This window comes from Colias eurytheme, chromosome 24 (genome assembly GCF_061535395.1).
Source record: "Colias eurytheme isolate Ceu_HAF_F1 chromosome 24, ilColEury1 Martin Lab GWU primary, whole genome shotgun sequence".
In the NCBI taxonomy this organism is placed as follows: Eukaryota; Metazoa; Arthropoda; class Insecta; order Lepidoptera; family Pieridae; genus Colias; species Colias eurytheme.
In genome coordinates, this window is record NC_143003.1 from 6360737 (window position 1) to 6378580 (window position 17844).

General features: G+C 33.7%; 1 protein-coding gene across 1 annotated transcript in view; it reads left to right on the top strand.

Annotated features, from left to right (window-relative positions):
* Nucleotides 1–4880, top strand: part of Cals (calsyntenin 1) — a 189928-nt gene extending 185048 nt beyond the window's left edge. The window contains exons 17-20 of the mRNA XM_090115663.1: nt 891–1008; nt 1553–1722; nt 2048–2168; nt 2796–4880. Of these exons, the coding sequence (XP_089971789.1) occupies nt 891–1008; nt 1553–1722; nt 2048–2168; nt 2796–2863 (477 nt within the window). The 3' untranslated portion in view covers nt 2864–4880. The remainder of the gene's footprint in view (nt 1–890; nt 1009–1552; nt 1723–2047; nt 2169–2795) is intronic.
* Nucleotides 4881–17844: the final 12964 nt, after the last annotated feature.

Consider the following 17844-nt stretch of genomic DNA (forward strand, 5'->3'; position numbering starts at 1 on the left):
ATATATTAACTACAGACTTTTTACCGCCGTACATTATCTAATTCACCTGGGAAAATTCATTATAACATATTATAAATTAATCCGATTATAAAGTCCGATAGATGACGTTGTATTTAAACGTGTCATATATTTACCAACTTAATTTTCCTTGAAAAATTTATTTCGCACAAAATTTCAAAATCTCTAGGAACACTGGATTAGCTATTTTTTCAAGTTTATTTATTTATATAAAACCATTCCAACCAACAATTAACAATACAAATTATTAATTAATACAAAAAAAAATTACATAATTAAGATTATAATATACAACTGCTACAATTATGTTTGATACTCTATAGTAGAGCCATTTTAATAGGCAACATTTGACGTCTATCAATTTTATCTTCGAAGAGAGGTAACCTGCTTAAAAACATCGATTAAAGTAAATTAATCGATACGGACTTATTATTGGCTCGACTATAGTCAAATTGATCATTTATTGAGAAAAAAAAATTGGTTGTCTGTAAAGTCGGTTTACTGACGATAGTTAAACGTGACAACGTCCGATTGTGCTTCTTTGTCGCTCGTTCCGCGCTCTCGCTTGCACTTCAAGCCTATGGAACGCCTCAGAGTGAGGTAACGCCGCATGAGTCATGTTTTTCCGTGCGTGCAGCCGGCTTTATCGAATTATAAGACGTTGTCACGTCAAAAAGACGTGTGGCACTCGGGGACTGCCGCGGTAAAGCTATTGCATGCTATGCCTTCAAGCCACACCTCCGCGCCCGTCGGAGTGGGGAGCGTGAGGTTTTTCGTTACTAAATTTCTGGATTCGATCCCCGCGCTCAAGACCCGCGATAGAAGCTATGCAATAGCTTAAAAACTTGTACTGATATATTTATTTCGGACAGATCCCGGAGGCGGCAGTAGCGGCGCAGGTGCCGCGCGCGTTCGCCGCGCACGCGCTGCACTCGCCGCACTCTGCGGATGCACCTGCACCCAGGCTGCTCGACCTGCATCATGCTGATAGTGAGTACACTTACTTACTTACTTACTTAGGTACTTATTTACTTGCATATGAAAAGGTCCTTCGAGACGGATTGCAGGATAAATTATTAATATTATAATAGTTTATTATTCATACACACAATGCAATAAACAAACATTATTATTAATAATAAAAACCATGTTTTTCAACACTGAAAAAACAAACAACGATGACTGATGATTGTAGTGTCATCGACCACTGGTTATTTATTTTATTTGGTTCACAATTTGAAATGAATACATTAACATTCACATAGACACATTTAAAACAAGATTCATTTCTTAAATTAGTGAACACAACTTGCACAGTATTTCATTTTGATGATGGGACGGATGAATTCTACCTATACCCGTGGCCCCGTCGTTGATGCGGCTTGACGGAATACAGTGGGGTTTTGGTCGGTAGGAATCCGACTTAACCCACGGCCCTTTCCCCGGAGGTTATCTATGCAAGATTTCTCCACTTAAAAAAAAAAGGTATTCGTTCGAATTATTTTAACCCAGGTCATATTATCTCGCTCCACAGACACGAACGTGACATTAGTGATCGGCGCAGTGTGCGTGGGGGCAATCCTGCTGCTTGCCCTGGGCGGGGCAGCTCGGGCCCGGGCAAGAGCTCGCACCCCGAGACGTGCTGCTGACGAAATGGCCTGGGATGACTCTGCCTTGACTATAACTGTCAACCCCATGGAGGATGTAAGTAGCGTAGAATTAATAAATAAATCCCTTATTTGCATTTAAACATCCTACTAATCCTACTACTATTATAAAAGCAAAAGTTTGTAAGTATGGATGTATGGATGTTTGTTACTCTTTCACGTAAAAACTACTGAATGGATTTGAATGAAACTTTACCACAATATAGCTTATACATCAGAATAACACATAGGATAGGTTTTTATCCCGGAAATCCCACGGGAACGGGAACTAAGCGGGTTTTCCTTTGAAAACGCGGGAGAAGCCGCGGGCGGAAATCTAGTTTTACATATATTTTCATAAATAACTGTGTTTTCTTTCGCAGAGTGTACCCGATAGCGCAGTGGCGGGTGCCAATATCACGGCGACAGTGGACAGTTCGGACGGCGAAAGCTGCTCAGACAGCGACTCGGAACAACACGACTCGTCCGATGAGGATGATGAGGGTATTTTGATATCACTACATAGTATAAAACAAAGTCGCTTTCTCTGTCCCTATGTCCCTTTGTATGCTTAAATCTTTAAAACTACGTAACGGATTTTGATGTGGTATTTTTTTTAATAGATAGAGTGATTGAAGGTTTTAGTATATAATTTTTAGTTTTAGACAAAGCGGGCGAAGCCGCGGGCGGTAAGCTAGTAGTAGTATATAATAGTATACAAGTAGAGTCACACTTGCCTGTTAAAAGTTCGTGTTTAAAAAAAATCGCCCATGAAAAGACGTTCAAAAATGTTTTATGAAACTTGCATTGAAATTAACACCTTATTACGTCGATAGTAATGTTTAAAGTTGGCTGTTACGTTCATTATAAAACTCTGTCTAGGCAGAGTTTAATAATAAGCATGGGCAGAGTTTTGCTTCTAACAGTTTTTTATTCGATCTCAGTTAAGCTCAATTATTAATAGAAGTAGAACTTTTCACAGAACTGGGCAACGAATTGTTTATAAAAACCATCATTAAATTTGACGACTTTCCTTAAAAAGTGTTATGCGATACATACCTTAACACAAACATAATAAGGTTCAAATTGCATTGTATAAAAATAAATTACATATATTTCCGTTTGTTCCAGTGATCCAAGGCAAACAGCACAAATACAGGAACATCAGCCAGCTAGAGTGGGACAACAGCACGATGTAAGCGTGCCGTCTCGCTCGCGCACAGTACTTACCCTATCGCCGTCTCACTCTCGCCCGCGCAAACTATGTATACCCTTCTCGCTTGTGACGTTTTAATGTTAAAGAGTAATTAATATTTGAGATTGGTAAAACTATTAAAATGGGTTTTGGGTTCGATTCCCGAGCACTGTTTAGAGCAAGAAAATAAATTTTCTTTATAAAAGAAAAAGAAAGATATATATCTGCCCATAGAGGGTGAGGAGTAAGACCTTGACTATTTTTTTATAAGATTATGTTTTAAGGAAATATTTTCGATTATAAGTTATTTTAAAACTGTAATTTAATATTGAAACGTCACAAACACTATTCTTATCGCACAGTTATAAGGAATTGATTTTGTAATACATTTTTTGAAACAAATGAGTTTTATTCGGGTCCCGTTATATCTACGATCTACCATAGAGCGTAGAACATATAGACAGGACTCGATTTGAAATCAATTTTATAGCAATAAAGCACAAATGCGCGCGGCCACTTGTATAGAGTCGCCGTCAAAGTGTAAGGAAATAGAGAGAATTGTATGTTAATTCGTTGGCTAGAAAATGACAGTTTATACACTTTGACTGCAACTCTACACGCGTAACATTTCGTTAGTACGTTTAAATGTTAAGTCTCAAAATGATCATATCAAATTTATACGTAAAACAATAATTTCCCCGCTTGCTTTCTTAGAACGGGCGTGTCGCTCTTCTACAATGAAATAGACGTCGCTTTTCTATGTTTTTTCTATGGATAAAATGTATCTATGTATCGATAGTAGACGTTTCGTATCGAGTCGGTTGTAAGTGAACGTTATTATAAGATAATATGTATATTATTACTTACAATTAAGTGCCGCTTCGCCGGTTCTGCAACTAACACGTTTTTTATTCTTTGCTGACTAATCTGACGTAATTCGTCGGTTGCATTTGTGACGTCATAAACGCATTTATTTAGTACAACGCGAACTTGTTTCGCATTTTGTTTTCCGTTACGTACAAACCACGTAGTATTTTTAACGTTCGAAAAATGTCCACTTTCTACCCTTTACGAGCTTTTCAAAAACGGCTTAAATGTATATTAGGCACAGAGTTATTTGAGAAAAAAAATAGATGTACTATAACTATACACATATACGGACGATGTCGACTTAGGGGTCACCTACTATAATGAACTATATAATTATATATATATTTTGAATGCGTTAAGGTTTTTACTAACAATTAGGTAAGTGGCTATGTGTTAGTTTCGCGTCGGATCGCGAGGGGGGGGCCGCACGACCAACGGTACTCCCCCTTAATGTTAAGCGTAGGTAAGTTTCATTTCTATCCGCGTGCCGTCTCGCTCGCACGCGCGCACCTCTCATCGCTGTGTCTCTTTCCGATATTGCATATCAGGCCATACTAGTATAGTCCGATTTCAAAAGCAATTGTTATAAACATAATCATCGGTGTTCGTAATGATGTCGGTTCGTTGAGTTTTCGCTTAAGTTTTTTGCGTAATATGTTGCACGTGCCGTCCGTATTTTTAAAATTGAATACATTTTTGAGATTTTAATGTAATGATTGGTTTTTAGTATTACAAAGTGGGGTGAGATGGATGTTGTGAATTAAATGGATGATATCTAATTACGTAGATTGGCGTGTTATATGTATCTCACCTCCAACAAGAAATGAAATTAGCAAGTCGGATATTTTTTATCTGTATTCTTATTATCTGTTATATTAAGTGCCATTACGTTTCCAATATGCTTGTTCTGTTGGGTTTGTCATTCGATTACCGTCCAATGCCCTATACGATAATTTCGATTTCACGATTTTTGGTCGAGCACAAAATGCAGGCGTTTTGACTTTTGTATTATTTTGTGGTAGCTATTTTCATTTTTGATGGAAATTATTTTATTTTGTATTACTTCGGTATTGTAACTGTATACTTAGGGGACTTCTTTGATGTATGAATTATTATATTTTAGCTAAAAATAAAGTTGGTTTAAAATATAACGGTGTTTTATTTATACACTACCTTTCTTATTTTTATATCTTTAGATATTTTCCTTCTCAAGCTTTTATGTAGTTACATGTACTATGAAAAATAATCAACTAATTCATTACCTTCAATATATTATTGATACATGATAAATTATAATGAAGCTTAGCTTAAGCGTTTTTAGGGAATTTGAACTGAAATAAACTACCTACTTTGATTGTAAAATTATTATATTATATCGATAGCTTCGAGTGCTTAATCTCTTTCAAAGAATATTTCACTAATTATCCTGTACATATTAACGTGTACTTAACATCTATAAGTAAAAGAACGATAGCTGATTTTAATGATTATTGGTTTGATTATAGTAATAAGATTATTTAAACTCTAATATCAAGCAAGTTTCTATTCATTAATAACTTTTGATACACGATAAAAACAATATATTTTTAAGCCACATAACTAGCGCCATCTATCATAAAAGGACACTCAACATGTAGACAGCAGCGACATCTATTAAAAATGCATCATACTAGGATATGGTTTAAGGTACTTACCTAAATTTTCTCTTGAGATAAGAAAAACGGACATCTATTTAGTTAACGTCGAACCAGAAACATAACGTTAGCACCTTACAATTTTAGATGGCAGTATTAACTATCATTGTTTTTTTGGTCTTTATTAAATGCATATATTACAAGCATCTACCCGGCTAAAAAGAAATATTATAGCAAACACGTCCTCGATGATCTACGTAATTCAATCTATATAGGTAATATTATAAAAAAAACTCAAAGGTGACTGATATAGTGATCTATCAACGCACAGCCCAAACCACTGGACGTATCGGGCTGAAATTTAGCATGCAGGTAGATGTTAGGACGTAGGCATCCGCTAAGAAAGGATTTTAGAAAATTCATCTTTCACAGATTCACAGGGGATGCACGTACAAAGTCGTGGGCGGAAGCTAGTAATAAAATAAATATGAATAAAGAAATGCTTGAGGGGACACTGCTTCTCATGTAAGGCTAGCATTCGGCCCCAGCTTCGTTCGTGGTACATAATATACAACCTATGGCACTCAGGGATCATATACATAGAATATCCATAGGTATCCAATAAATCTCGGGAATGATTAGTTATTCCGCGTCATTTAGCGCGTTCAATCAAGCAAGAAACTCTTCAGTATTTACCTACCTACCTACTTATTTATACATAAAAGTTCCATAGTAATCACGAGACCATATTTACTACTAGGTGCATAGTATAACTAACTTAAAAAAAACGAGGAAATTCTATAACTGATGGTCTTTAGGTAAGTGAATATATCCTAAAGTTGTAAAAATTGTTTGAATTTAGCAACCATTTGAGGTACAGTATAAAATAAAACTCGTGAGTTCTAATGATTTAATAGATACCTACTACGATGAAACTTAGAAAAAGCTTCTTTTACTCAAAAAAAATACTTATACCTACCTGTTTACGTAAAAGTAAAAAAGGCTTTTAATGTACCTAGATAACTGAAATTCCTGGGAAAACTAGGTAGGCTATTTAGGCTAGGTAGGCTAATGACTTTGGTACCAACCTATATTTTTAACTTCTGCATTTTAATATGTAGGTAGTTAAAGGTATCCTAGCTTGAACATTAAAAACTAATCTAACCACTTAGTAGGTACTTAATTAAGCAAAGGCGTAAGCAAACTATCTATTGCCCTTTAACCTTACCAATGTGGACTGTAGTTAAAATAACAAAACTAATTAATCAAATGCATTTTTTTAACTGACTTTCCCAAAAAGCGATCATACATTATTCAGTAGTGCGTATAAGTAGTAGATATAAGTATAATCTCCAAATATTACACTTTTATGAGATCAGCGGAATGTTTAGGTAGGTAGGTACCTATATTGAATATACCTAATATATACCTAAAAGGTAGATAACATACCTACTTAGGTAGGTATGTGTTAAAAGTTACAGACACTACAATTTGGAATATAGGTAGAGTAAAGCTTATTTAAAATGCTCAAAATATTTGAATGCGCACTTACATTATATTCAAAACACGGAAAAACAACATAAAAATCAACAAAACAACTTTAATAAGTATTGTGCGTTATGCATAGCATTCGCGAAAGAGTAAAAAGCCTCGTCTTTTGATACTACGTAGATTCTTGAGTCTTCTTAGAGTGTCAAGCTTAGCTTGCCTTAAAAAGATCTGAGATCTCTCTATTCTGTAACATTACTCTGTACACAAGTTCAAAACACAAAATGCGACTGGCAAACGTCGTGCAAACACGCTCCGACTAACCTAATGAGAGCGAGCGAGACGTAACATACGAACATCCGTTGCATTAGACGGAGACGACTGTAGGTGGCGGGCGAAAGCGCAATACCCATACAAAGCTCGACAGAGACGGACTTATGTTATTCAAATTGGAGAGATAGAGCAAGGTATAGGTACTCAGTGTTGCTTGGATAGTGAATAATTGATGTGCGACCGCCCTTTTGTGAATGTTGCGTATGTACACAGACGTATTTATGTGCCGTCGGTAGGTATGTAATGTAATATTGTAGTACATGAATTCACGTGTTATTAATTATTATCGCTTATTCACGTCCAACCCAATCTATTGAAATATAGTTATTTTACTGAGAAGATAGGCAAAACGAGGTATTCTGTAAGTTTACGGTTTGTACCTTGTGATAAAGTTTAATGTACCTACCTACTATACGTAGGTACTAAGGTAATTCAATAGTAGAGTCATCATCAAAAAAAGGAATTTATTAAAGAACCTCCTAGTTTTAATCCAAATTTTCAAGTTTTTACGCCATTAGAACGACATGCCTAGAGTAGCATAGGCTTTTCATGAAAACGTAAATTTATTTTTGCCCTTTTGAGAGGCGATGCTCGGCTCTACAATGTAGATCAACTTTTAGCCGGTAGCTAGCTACCATTTAATATTATTATATATGAGAAAATCTGTCCATCTGTCTGTTTATTACGCTTTAACGACTACGCCTACATTATGGTACCGATTTGGATGAGATTTGCATTGACAATAGTTTAAAGCATCAACAAACAATTAAATTATTAATAATTCAACCGCTAAAAGCTCCGCGTGTGAAACCTAATAAGGGGTGAAGCTAAAACGTTAGCGAAATCTGTAGATTTGACTATTTCATTAAATTGTTTGAAACATCAAATACCTACTTAGATAGATTGGGATAAAATGTATTTATGTGATGAATGAAGAAGTAGGTAATAATTTGTTAGTAACATGTTAGTAATTACCTACTAATTAAACTAATGACCACCAGAAATTATGAATTTTAATGATGAGGTAGAATTATTTGACCAGCCTATATTTCATATTAATTACTACATAAAGGTGAGCATTATCCAGGAAAATAAAAATAAAACAACAATTATTTATATATTTATTCTTTATTTTCAATAAACAAAAACAAACAATACAATCTTAACAACAGAAATAATCACAAATAATAATTGTCATGGCGAGACGTGATCCCATACTCCCAAAGTGATTACTGGTGTCAAATATTTGTAGACGGCAACCCTCACCCTATCGCTGACATATTTGCCTAATCTGTGGTGCGTATTGCGCGCGAAACGGAACGCTAAATTGTCAAGTTTAGTAAAATAGATTTGGAATAAAAAAAATTCCTAGGTGCTAGCAAAATAACAAAAAAAAATTTAATTAAATTATTAATTCCACTTTTTCTGGTTTTGATCTCTCCGAGACAGATTAGGTCTCACTTTAGGTACCCTTGGAATAAGATAGGGCGTATTCAGAAAGAAAGCTTGAAACTTATAAGCGCTTATCGGCGCTTATAAGCGCTGGTAACCCGCGCAGGAAAATATATGAACATGCGCTTATAAGCGCTGATCGGCGCCGACAAGTTTGTTGAAACTTGTTGGAACTTGTCGGCGCCGATCAGCGCTTATAAGCGCATGTTCATATATTTTCCTGCGCGGGTTACCAGCGCTTATAAGCGCCGATAAGCGCTTATAAGCGCTTATAAGTTTCAAGCTTTCTTTCTGAATACGCCCTTAGACCTTCCTTTAGTATCTACCTACTCAAAATCAACATGATCTACCTGTTTAAATCTTCGTGTGCTTAATGAGGAGATGTATGTAACTATGTAGAGCATGAGTATTTACTAGATAATAAAACTAAATATGCAATTTTTTTACCATTATTTCCCTAAGTTAACTACCTACGTACATTCTCTGAATCCAAACCCCAAGAAAATATTATACCTGACACGAGTAAACTCATGCGGACAGCTAATAGTTGAGTCATAAACACATGTATTTGCCACTCAATCACCTCAACACTAGAATTAATTCACTTGATTGCATGCAATTTAGCGCACATAGTGTTTTACCTACTACAACGTTTTAATCACTACATAGTATAAAACAAAGTCGCTTTCTCTGTCCCTATTTCCCTATGTCCCTTTGTATGCTTAAATCTTTAAAACTATAACGCAACGGATTTTGATGCGGTTTTTTTTTAATAGATAGAGTGATTCAAGAGGAAGGTTTTAGTATATAATTTATTAGGTTTTAGACAAAGCGGGCAAAGCCGCGGGCGGTAAGCTAGTTCAGATTATTCCAGACTTTCTAGGTAACCTAGTAATATATGCGGCAACTTTATGATAACCCTAGTTTAACAGAACCAATTTGAGACAATTACTAAACGACCAATAAACGTCAATAACGCAAAGCTCTTCAGTTTGCAGGTAATTTAGACCGCCCGTATGAGATGATTTAAATTTTATACGATTTTCAACCATATCTCTTTTGAAATACAAGTTATTTTACATTGAAAGCACATGTGCAATTGGTAATTGGCGAATTAGGATGTATCTTGAAGGTATTATTGTTTCTTTGAACGCTGAATGAATGAATAATTGAATAATGATTTTTGTACTTACGTAGTTATAATGATGTAGGTAGTTACCTACACATACTAACTACGTGGTGTTAGTATCGAACTCACGACCTCTGGCTTGGACGGCAGGGTCACTACCAACTAAGCCAACCGGTCAGTCATAATAATATGAATTATGAGATAGGTTTGTCCGTTTGTATTATGGTACGGTGAGTTAGTGAAGCAATGTAGGTAGAGTAATGTAGAGAACATTCTTCGTTTATTTTTGTCTGTTTATGTATTCCTGTGTTTTCGCTGATGTCAGAAAAATTGAATTTTGTAACCGATCGATTAGGTAGGTACCTACTATATCAATTGTAGTAGGTACCTTAAACAGACATACATGCAAATACTTCCTGTTTAAGAAATATTAGTATCTATAGATAAAAAAGCAATAGGTAAGTTTAAACAAAAATTTACAATTACAACATTTACAACACTTATTAATTTACCCAGAAAATTACATTTAACAGGGTGTTTATAATAAGTAGTTTCAACTCTAGGGTCGCGTGTTCGACACGCGCGGGGGCAGTTTCAACTAATTGTGTGTCTATATTGCTTCCGATGATTATCTTTTAGTTATGACAGGTACTTAGCCGACTTTGCAGAATGGTGATTAATGGAAAGTGACTTTTATGAAATACCTACTATTACTGTATTTTTGTGTGAAATGAAAAAAATATTTGCATCTAATAGTTAGGTAGTACCCACATGTACCTTTGATATGATACCTTTTTATAGATAAAATGTAGGTATTGTGTAAAAGTTAATCGAATCAAATAATTTGAAACTCGTAATTCCAATTAGCATTAACATAACAGATACTTACAATGAATTTCTCTGAAAATGAAGAGCCATTTGCTTCTAATAAAAAAAACTAGACGTTTAAAAAGACAAGTAAAATTAATAAAAAAGTAGTTAAATCATTAAATCCAATGTTTTCCTTTTATTTACAATAGTTATAAGGTATAAATAGAGCGTATAGCGTATAGCGTAAGTGTTGTTCCGTGTTCGACGAATCCGCGGGGTAGAGCTAGTCAGTGTTACCGGTGCTCGTCTCGACACGTGTTCAATTATTTTTATGTGAGAAAATGTATGAAATATAAAATAAAACGTTATTTGTTTTTATTACCTAACTTTCAAGTAGTTATAGTTAAGTAGCTACCTACCTACCTAAAGTAAAATATAAACCATTGTAGGTACATTGTTTATTTTACAATACAATAATATATTGAACCCATCTTTTTACGCGTCGCGGTCGTAGGTACCTACAAAAAATAACTTTATATATGATTTGATTGTTTCAATCCTTAAAAAAAGGGATTCAAATATTTTTTTCTTAAACAATATACCTACACACCTACATTAAACTTTTTATGCCTAAGTATACCAAACACACTATTAAATAAATATATTAAAAACCTTAAATATAGAACATAATCCTCCATTTATCATAGACAGGGTTAAGTTGTAAGATCCGTAACATATGTGATCCCCGCGGGTTTGCTGTTTACACAAATTAATCGTACAAACATTTCAAATTATCACAAACATTTGCACAAAATAATAACTGTACTAATACCTGACGGCATCTATTTGAATATATTATGAATAGGGAAGAAATTTTTGATGGTTTTTTGGTGATGCGAAAATGAATCGTGATTGGAGTATGGCCGCCAAATATTGTACAATAACAGTCGTGAAATCGTAACACACCGTAACATACGTGACTGATAGTAACATACGTGATTTTGTTAAGCCTAGTGTACATTACAACAGCTAATAATGCAGGAGATTTTTTTTACATTTCTGTTTTATATTGTTAATTAAATTATTTGATTAAATTACTTTAAAACTCAATAAAACAAATTAAATATTAAAGAAAAAGTTTTATTTCTCAAATTTTGTATTTCTATAATACTTACAAATGCAAGAATCATTCACAACTTATGATATTAATTACGAATACGAATTATTATAGTAAAAAAGTTACTAACTTCCGAAACATGATAGTTTTTGAAGTGGGTTCTCTTTATGTAAAAAAGTAAATTTTTAACTTTAGATTCTCTAGTGAGTACTACCCCTAAGAGCCGCTCACGGATGTTACGTAACACAATAGTAACACATGGTATCATTCGTGAATAAAAATATGGTTGGACATAACCTAAAAAGCCTTTATTCGCCAAAGTATTGTAGTAATAAGACGCCGCATAGTTTGATTTGTTACTAGAACACTAAAGCTACACACATAATTTAAATAATATAGTAAATTTGTATTCTTACCTTGCATAATTCTCACTCAAAATTATTAAAATGTTCTGGGACAAAAATGCCGACTACCTTTCGATCAACTTTTACAGTAACAAAATGGCGATTTTTTTTTCTAAATGTAGGCCAACATGTAAATCGGTGTTGCCCCTACTTAAAAATATTTTTGTGGCTTGGATATCTAGTTATTTAGGGTGTTATTTTATGGTAACCGTGCGTGAAGTATCATTCGTGAAAAAAAGTGAGACATAGTTTTAAGTGAGTTTTATATTAATTTCTTTTATGTTATTTTTATTAGAACTTGTTAAAACTATCCACAAGTTTACAGAATAATTTAGAAATACCAAAATTTTACAGGTATCCATAGATTTTTGCATAATTTTGTGACTTCAAAGTGTGAGATGACTAAGTGGGACACATAATTTTAGTATGGAAAGGAAAATAAGCATTTCAAAAAAAAAATATTGAGCTTGTTAAAGGCACTCAAAATTAATTTAAATTATTAATATAATGATAAATATAACATAGTGAAGCTGAAACTATTTAAAAACTACCATAATTACTATATAAAAAAATCTGGTGCTATATAAAATGACAAGGACATTTTTTTTTTCTTGAATGTACAATTTTTGGCGGCCATACTCATTGGTGAATTTCGTAATTGTGATAGTCTCGATATTTCTTCTAAGTAACTATTTATTGTTTAAAAATGTTTTTAAGGCAACTGCGTGGAGGGAGTAGAAAGGGTAGAGCCGCTGTGCAAAGGATATTTTGCCTGCAAGGGATCGCTCTTTTTGCGATAAGGCTATGTCTATATTAAGTAATTTCTCGTTGTTATGTTGTAACTTGTAAGTTGTGATGCATAGAAATTAAGTCATATAATTTCAACACAAGATTTGTGTCTCTATATGTATATTATAGGTATCATAAACCTGAATTTCCATTTAAAAAATACCAACATTCCACTATGGAAAACATATATATATGTACATTTTTACACATTCACTTTCATGCAATAAAAACCATATAAAAGCGAATTCGCAAGAGATTACCAGCCATAGGCCCAAGAGTATAAAAACGTATTGTACAATAGGTACAGCTTCCTCACTTCCGTAGCAAATCCTTTGAAGGACCAAAGATTTTTCCGAGCATAGATAATAAAGGTTCATTTCTATGGTCGTTGTCGATGACAAAAAATTGAGTGATCAATTTTTATTTTATTTATTTATTTATTTATAATCTTTATTGCATACAACACAAATACAAATTCCACACACACAGACAGGACATTTGAAGCAAAGGGCGGCTTTATAGCTTCAAGCAATATCTTCCAAGCAACCCGAGCAGCTAATGTATTGGATGCAAGCAATATATTTATTATAAAAAATCGAATTATAACGTGTTGATCAGTTTTCTTACAAAGTATAATGAAATGCATTATTAATATACCTACGGTCAATAATTAATATATGGGTACCTAATTAAATGAGTCTCTACATAAAAGATGCATTTAAAATTCGCTCCAATCAATAATTTATCATATTATTTTGAACTCTCTGAAACGCAGTATGTGCAAAAAGGAACTAAACCACAGAATAGTTAATAGTTGGCTAAACAGAATAAAATTTATAGAACTAAAACAGTCTTCACCAACTCTACCTATTTATCATGCTTAATTTTAATCAGGTACCTACCTAACCAAGTTACTTACCTATAGACTAAGTAAGACTACTCTCATTCACATAATACCACAAATAAATATATATATCTAAGCAATAAAAACATCAAAACGCCGATAGCAATTCACTTTATCTCAAATTAGTGTTGCCATCCCACAACACGAATTTAATCTATGTTCCAACTAAAAAAGCTGGATAAAACCGGATAATCCCCTACTAACACCTCTCGAATTGATTTGTCGACACCCACAAACTTATTTGGGACAATGCTTTACTCGACATTGTCGAGATATACCGCTCTAATTCCAAACTTCCGAGATTCAGCGAATTTTATCTTTTTGTCAGAAACACGCTTTGCGAAATTCCGACGACACATGGATATAATGGAGCCAGCTATACGGGGATTCAGTTCATTTTGTAAAATATAAACAGGCGGCAAATACCTTTTGGAATTTGTCAGTGTATTACCTATACCTATCAATTTATCTAGGTAAAAGTAGTATTTAAATGAACATAATATCTTTATCGATTTAATATTGAAATTTCCACTTCAGAGATGAATGAATAATGGATTTTCGCATACCTAATGAGTGTACTCTTATTAATTAAAAATTTCACTCATAGTCACTCAAAATCAATGTCATCTGACCTTTTTTAAATGTAGGTACGAACATATATTTTCGCGCCCGCCTGTTTTTCTCAACTCTTCTAAACTTACCCCATAGTCAAAATAATGTCTGTGCAATTCAGCATAAGAAATAGCCTATGTCCTCAGTTCAGCTTCCGTCATTGAAAGTTTTTTCTCAAATAACTATAACTTCACACATTACCGCAACACGGTGACCACAATAAACAACAATGATCCCATGTAATGCCTCATAATCCGCAGATAATACCAAAAGCTGAGCTTCCGTTGCCGCCATATTCCATATCCGTATTATTTGTAAAATGTAGCGAAGAAAAAAGTTATGCAATACTATGGAGCATTGTAGAATGTGTTTCTTTGTCACGTGAAAATTTTAATCAAATCTTCATTAAAATTTTTGACACGCAAATTGAAGTTTACAAATAGGTTTTTTAGCTTTTTGCATTACCTTCCAGAACAGCGCGAACAAATGTTAATAAATCGTTTTTCTTTATTCTAGGAATCGAAACCATTAACCCCAGTGTAACGGTCGACCACTACGTATGTATACATATTCATCAATTTACCTACAATACCTACTAAAAAATCGACCTTTAACCTTACTATAAGTTCAGAAACATCTGTTTCACTAATTGATTTTTTTAACAGACAAGTAAATCAGCTTTGCTCGTGTTTGCCAACATTAGCAAAGCTGATTTACCTACCTACTTCTAGCTAGACATTATAGCTACACAAAAGCGCTGAAGCTTTTCTGAAACTTTATTTTTATAGAAAGGAACGCAGGAAGAATTAAAACTTGCAAAAATATTATTTTTTGAGATCACCATGTTGTGTGGATCAGTTAGATTATAATATAAGCATTATTCGTGGCTGTCATATGAAATAAACATAATGACGTCACAGCGTAAACTGTCTTACACACCACGAGGGTCATCAGCCATCAGGCGTCAATCACAGCCTCCCTCGCTAATAGGCTTACATCTGTATTGTGACGCAAGAGATTACGCCATTGTGCACGGAATTTGTGGAAAAACACGCGTTTTGCACAATTTCTCATGTGACGCAGTGGAGTGTGTACAATCTCTACCATATTGTCGAAGTATTGTAAATAGATTTTACCAAAAATATGTATGTGAGCGTCTTAACTTTTTAACATACTTAATTAAATAATATTATTTTCTTATTAGGTATTACACGCCTTAAAAAGAAAATCATCCTTTAAAACAGCTTTTGAACGAGCCTTTGATATTTGACTTTTAACATTAATACGTAGCTAGTAGTAAAAACAATTAAAAATAAATCAATAAACTTCATAAAGTACTTTCACTCCAACACAATTCGATACTCGACGGCTAGTTCGATATTAATTCAGGAAGTTTTAATACTAACTGATTTGTTTCATTTAAAATGCGTTGAGTGACCCTTATACTTCACTTTATTCGATAGAGTAATAAACATTAACTAACATCTGAACTCCAATGAGCAAATCATATAAAACACGAGTGTCACGGAAAATCATAACAGCGTCATAGATTAGGTAGTTCACAGATATTGTTGTTAGGTACTTGATGAATGATGAAGCGCAGAATGTTAACGTTTTATTCGCATCAATACAAAAAAAAACAATAGTAGTTAATTGTGCATTCCTAATATTAAAATCCACCAGTTACAAATGTTTCATAATATTTTATTGACGCGGACGTCTTGATAAAATGCGAACAAGTTTTTTGAGCTATTTCAGAAAATCATGCGTTTTTAGAATTGAATATATGTAATTGAAATATTACCCAATTTTTCAGAAAATATAGTACCTATTTAGAGTATCAACCAACTTATCAACCGATTTCAGAAAAAAGGAACAGATTTCAATTCGACTGTTATCTCAGAAAATTCTACGGGATTGAACCGATTTTGATGATTTTTATTTTTTAAAGCTAAACGGTTCTAATCATTTTAAGGTGGTTGTGTTTTTCGTTTAAAAATAATAATTTTCTATTCAACTTACCTCATACCACATCTGCCTCACATCTTACTCTCTGCGCCGCCGGGTTCGCAGGCCCATTGTTCCCTCCCCCACTTGGGGCGTAAAAAACCAATGCAATATGCTCCTCATAACGCAGCCCTTAGTCTGCTCGAATCAGACTTAAACTTTGATTGATATATTATTGTTTCGCTGCGGTGGCGAGGGCTTAAGTGTTTTAAACTCCTTTTAATATAATTTTGAATGTGTTTAAGTTTAAATGAATAGTGTTTTGTTTTAAATATATTTGTTGATGGATTTTGCGTTGTAATTCGTTGGAATGAATCTATTGTTACATTTTACAATTAAGAAACTATGTAATAATATCCAATTATTGATTATATTCAATATTATCCAGTAAATATTCGATATCCATGTTTTGCTTATCTATGTAGGAATAAAACAATTTTCTAACATTTTAAACTTAAACGAGCATAAATTTAATCCAAGCTGTATATCTACTGGCCTATTGACTGCACCTCGGTAATTTATATAGGTATAGGTATAGAAAATGCTCTTGGAAGTTGGCTCTTGGTTTTCAACGTAAAATTTAAAATTCTGATTTAACCGAAATTGCTATAAACTAGAAAATGAAACGACTGAAAAGTAGCAGCCAGCAGTCGCAAGCACTAGGTATACGTATACTACTTATTTTTTTTACATAGGTACTTATTTTCTTTCTGACATCAGACTTTTTCGGTTAAACGTGTCTGACTGACAAACCGCGACTGACAAATAGACGGAAAAACCTATTCGTTTGAAATAACAATAAAAATTTGTAAAAAACAATTTTTATTTTGATAACGAAACCTATAAAACTTTTAGAAATTTTACAATTAAGCATGTCAATAAGTTCATTAAAAAATAGACCAAAATATGTACCTATAGGTAGGGTTTTTCGATACCACGCGCACCCGCTTTCGGGGCACAAAAGCGCAGTGCGAGCTGACTTGACTCCATTATTATGTTGTAATTATATTGTTCACCAGCCTCTCAGGTTACAGGCCTCACGTTATGTGCAGTGGTTCTCAATATTTTGTGGATTCTTGATAATTACTGCTTTAAATACATTAGTAGGTATAGGCACAGACTAATAATAATATACTACGTGTATAGGTTCATAATACTAGAGATTTTACCGAATAATTAAAAATAAAAGTTTGATAAACAAAATGAAAATGATGATACATAGTGCGTTTACAAAATGTTGGATGCACTTCGACCATAATGTTTTTTTTTTACCACAGATTTAGTTCCTTTCCATATACCTAGTTAAGTATTAATTTCTTATCATATATGAATCAATAAGCTCGTGTGTATCTCTCACAATAAAACCCATCTCGGAATGTGCTTTCGTTTCAGTAACCAACAACTTATTCCATTTAAGTTATTGATTTTTTAAATTA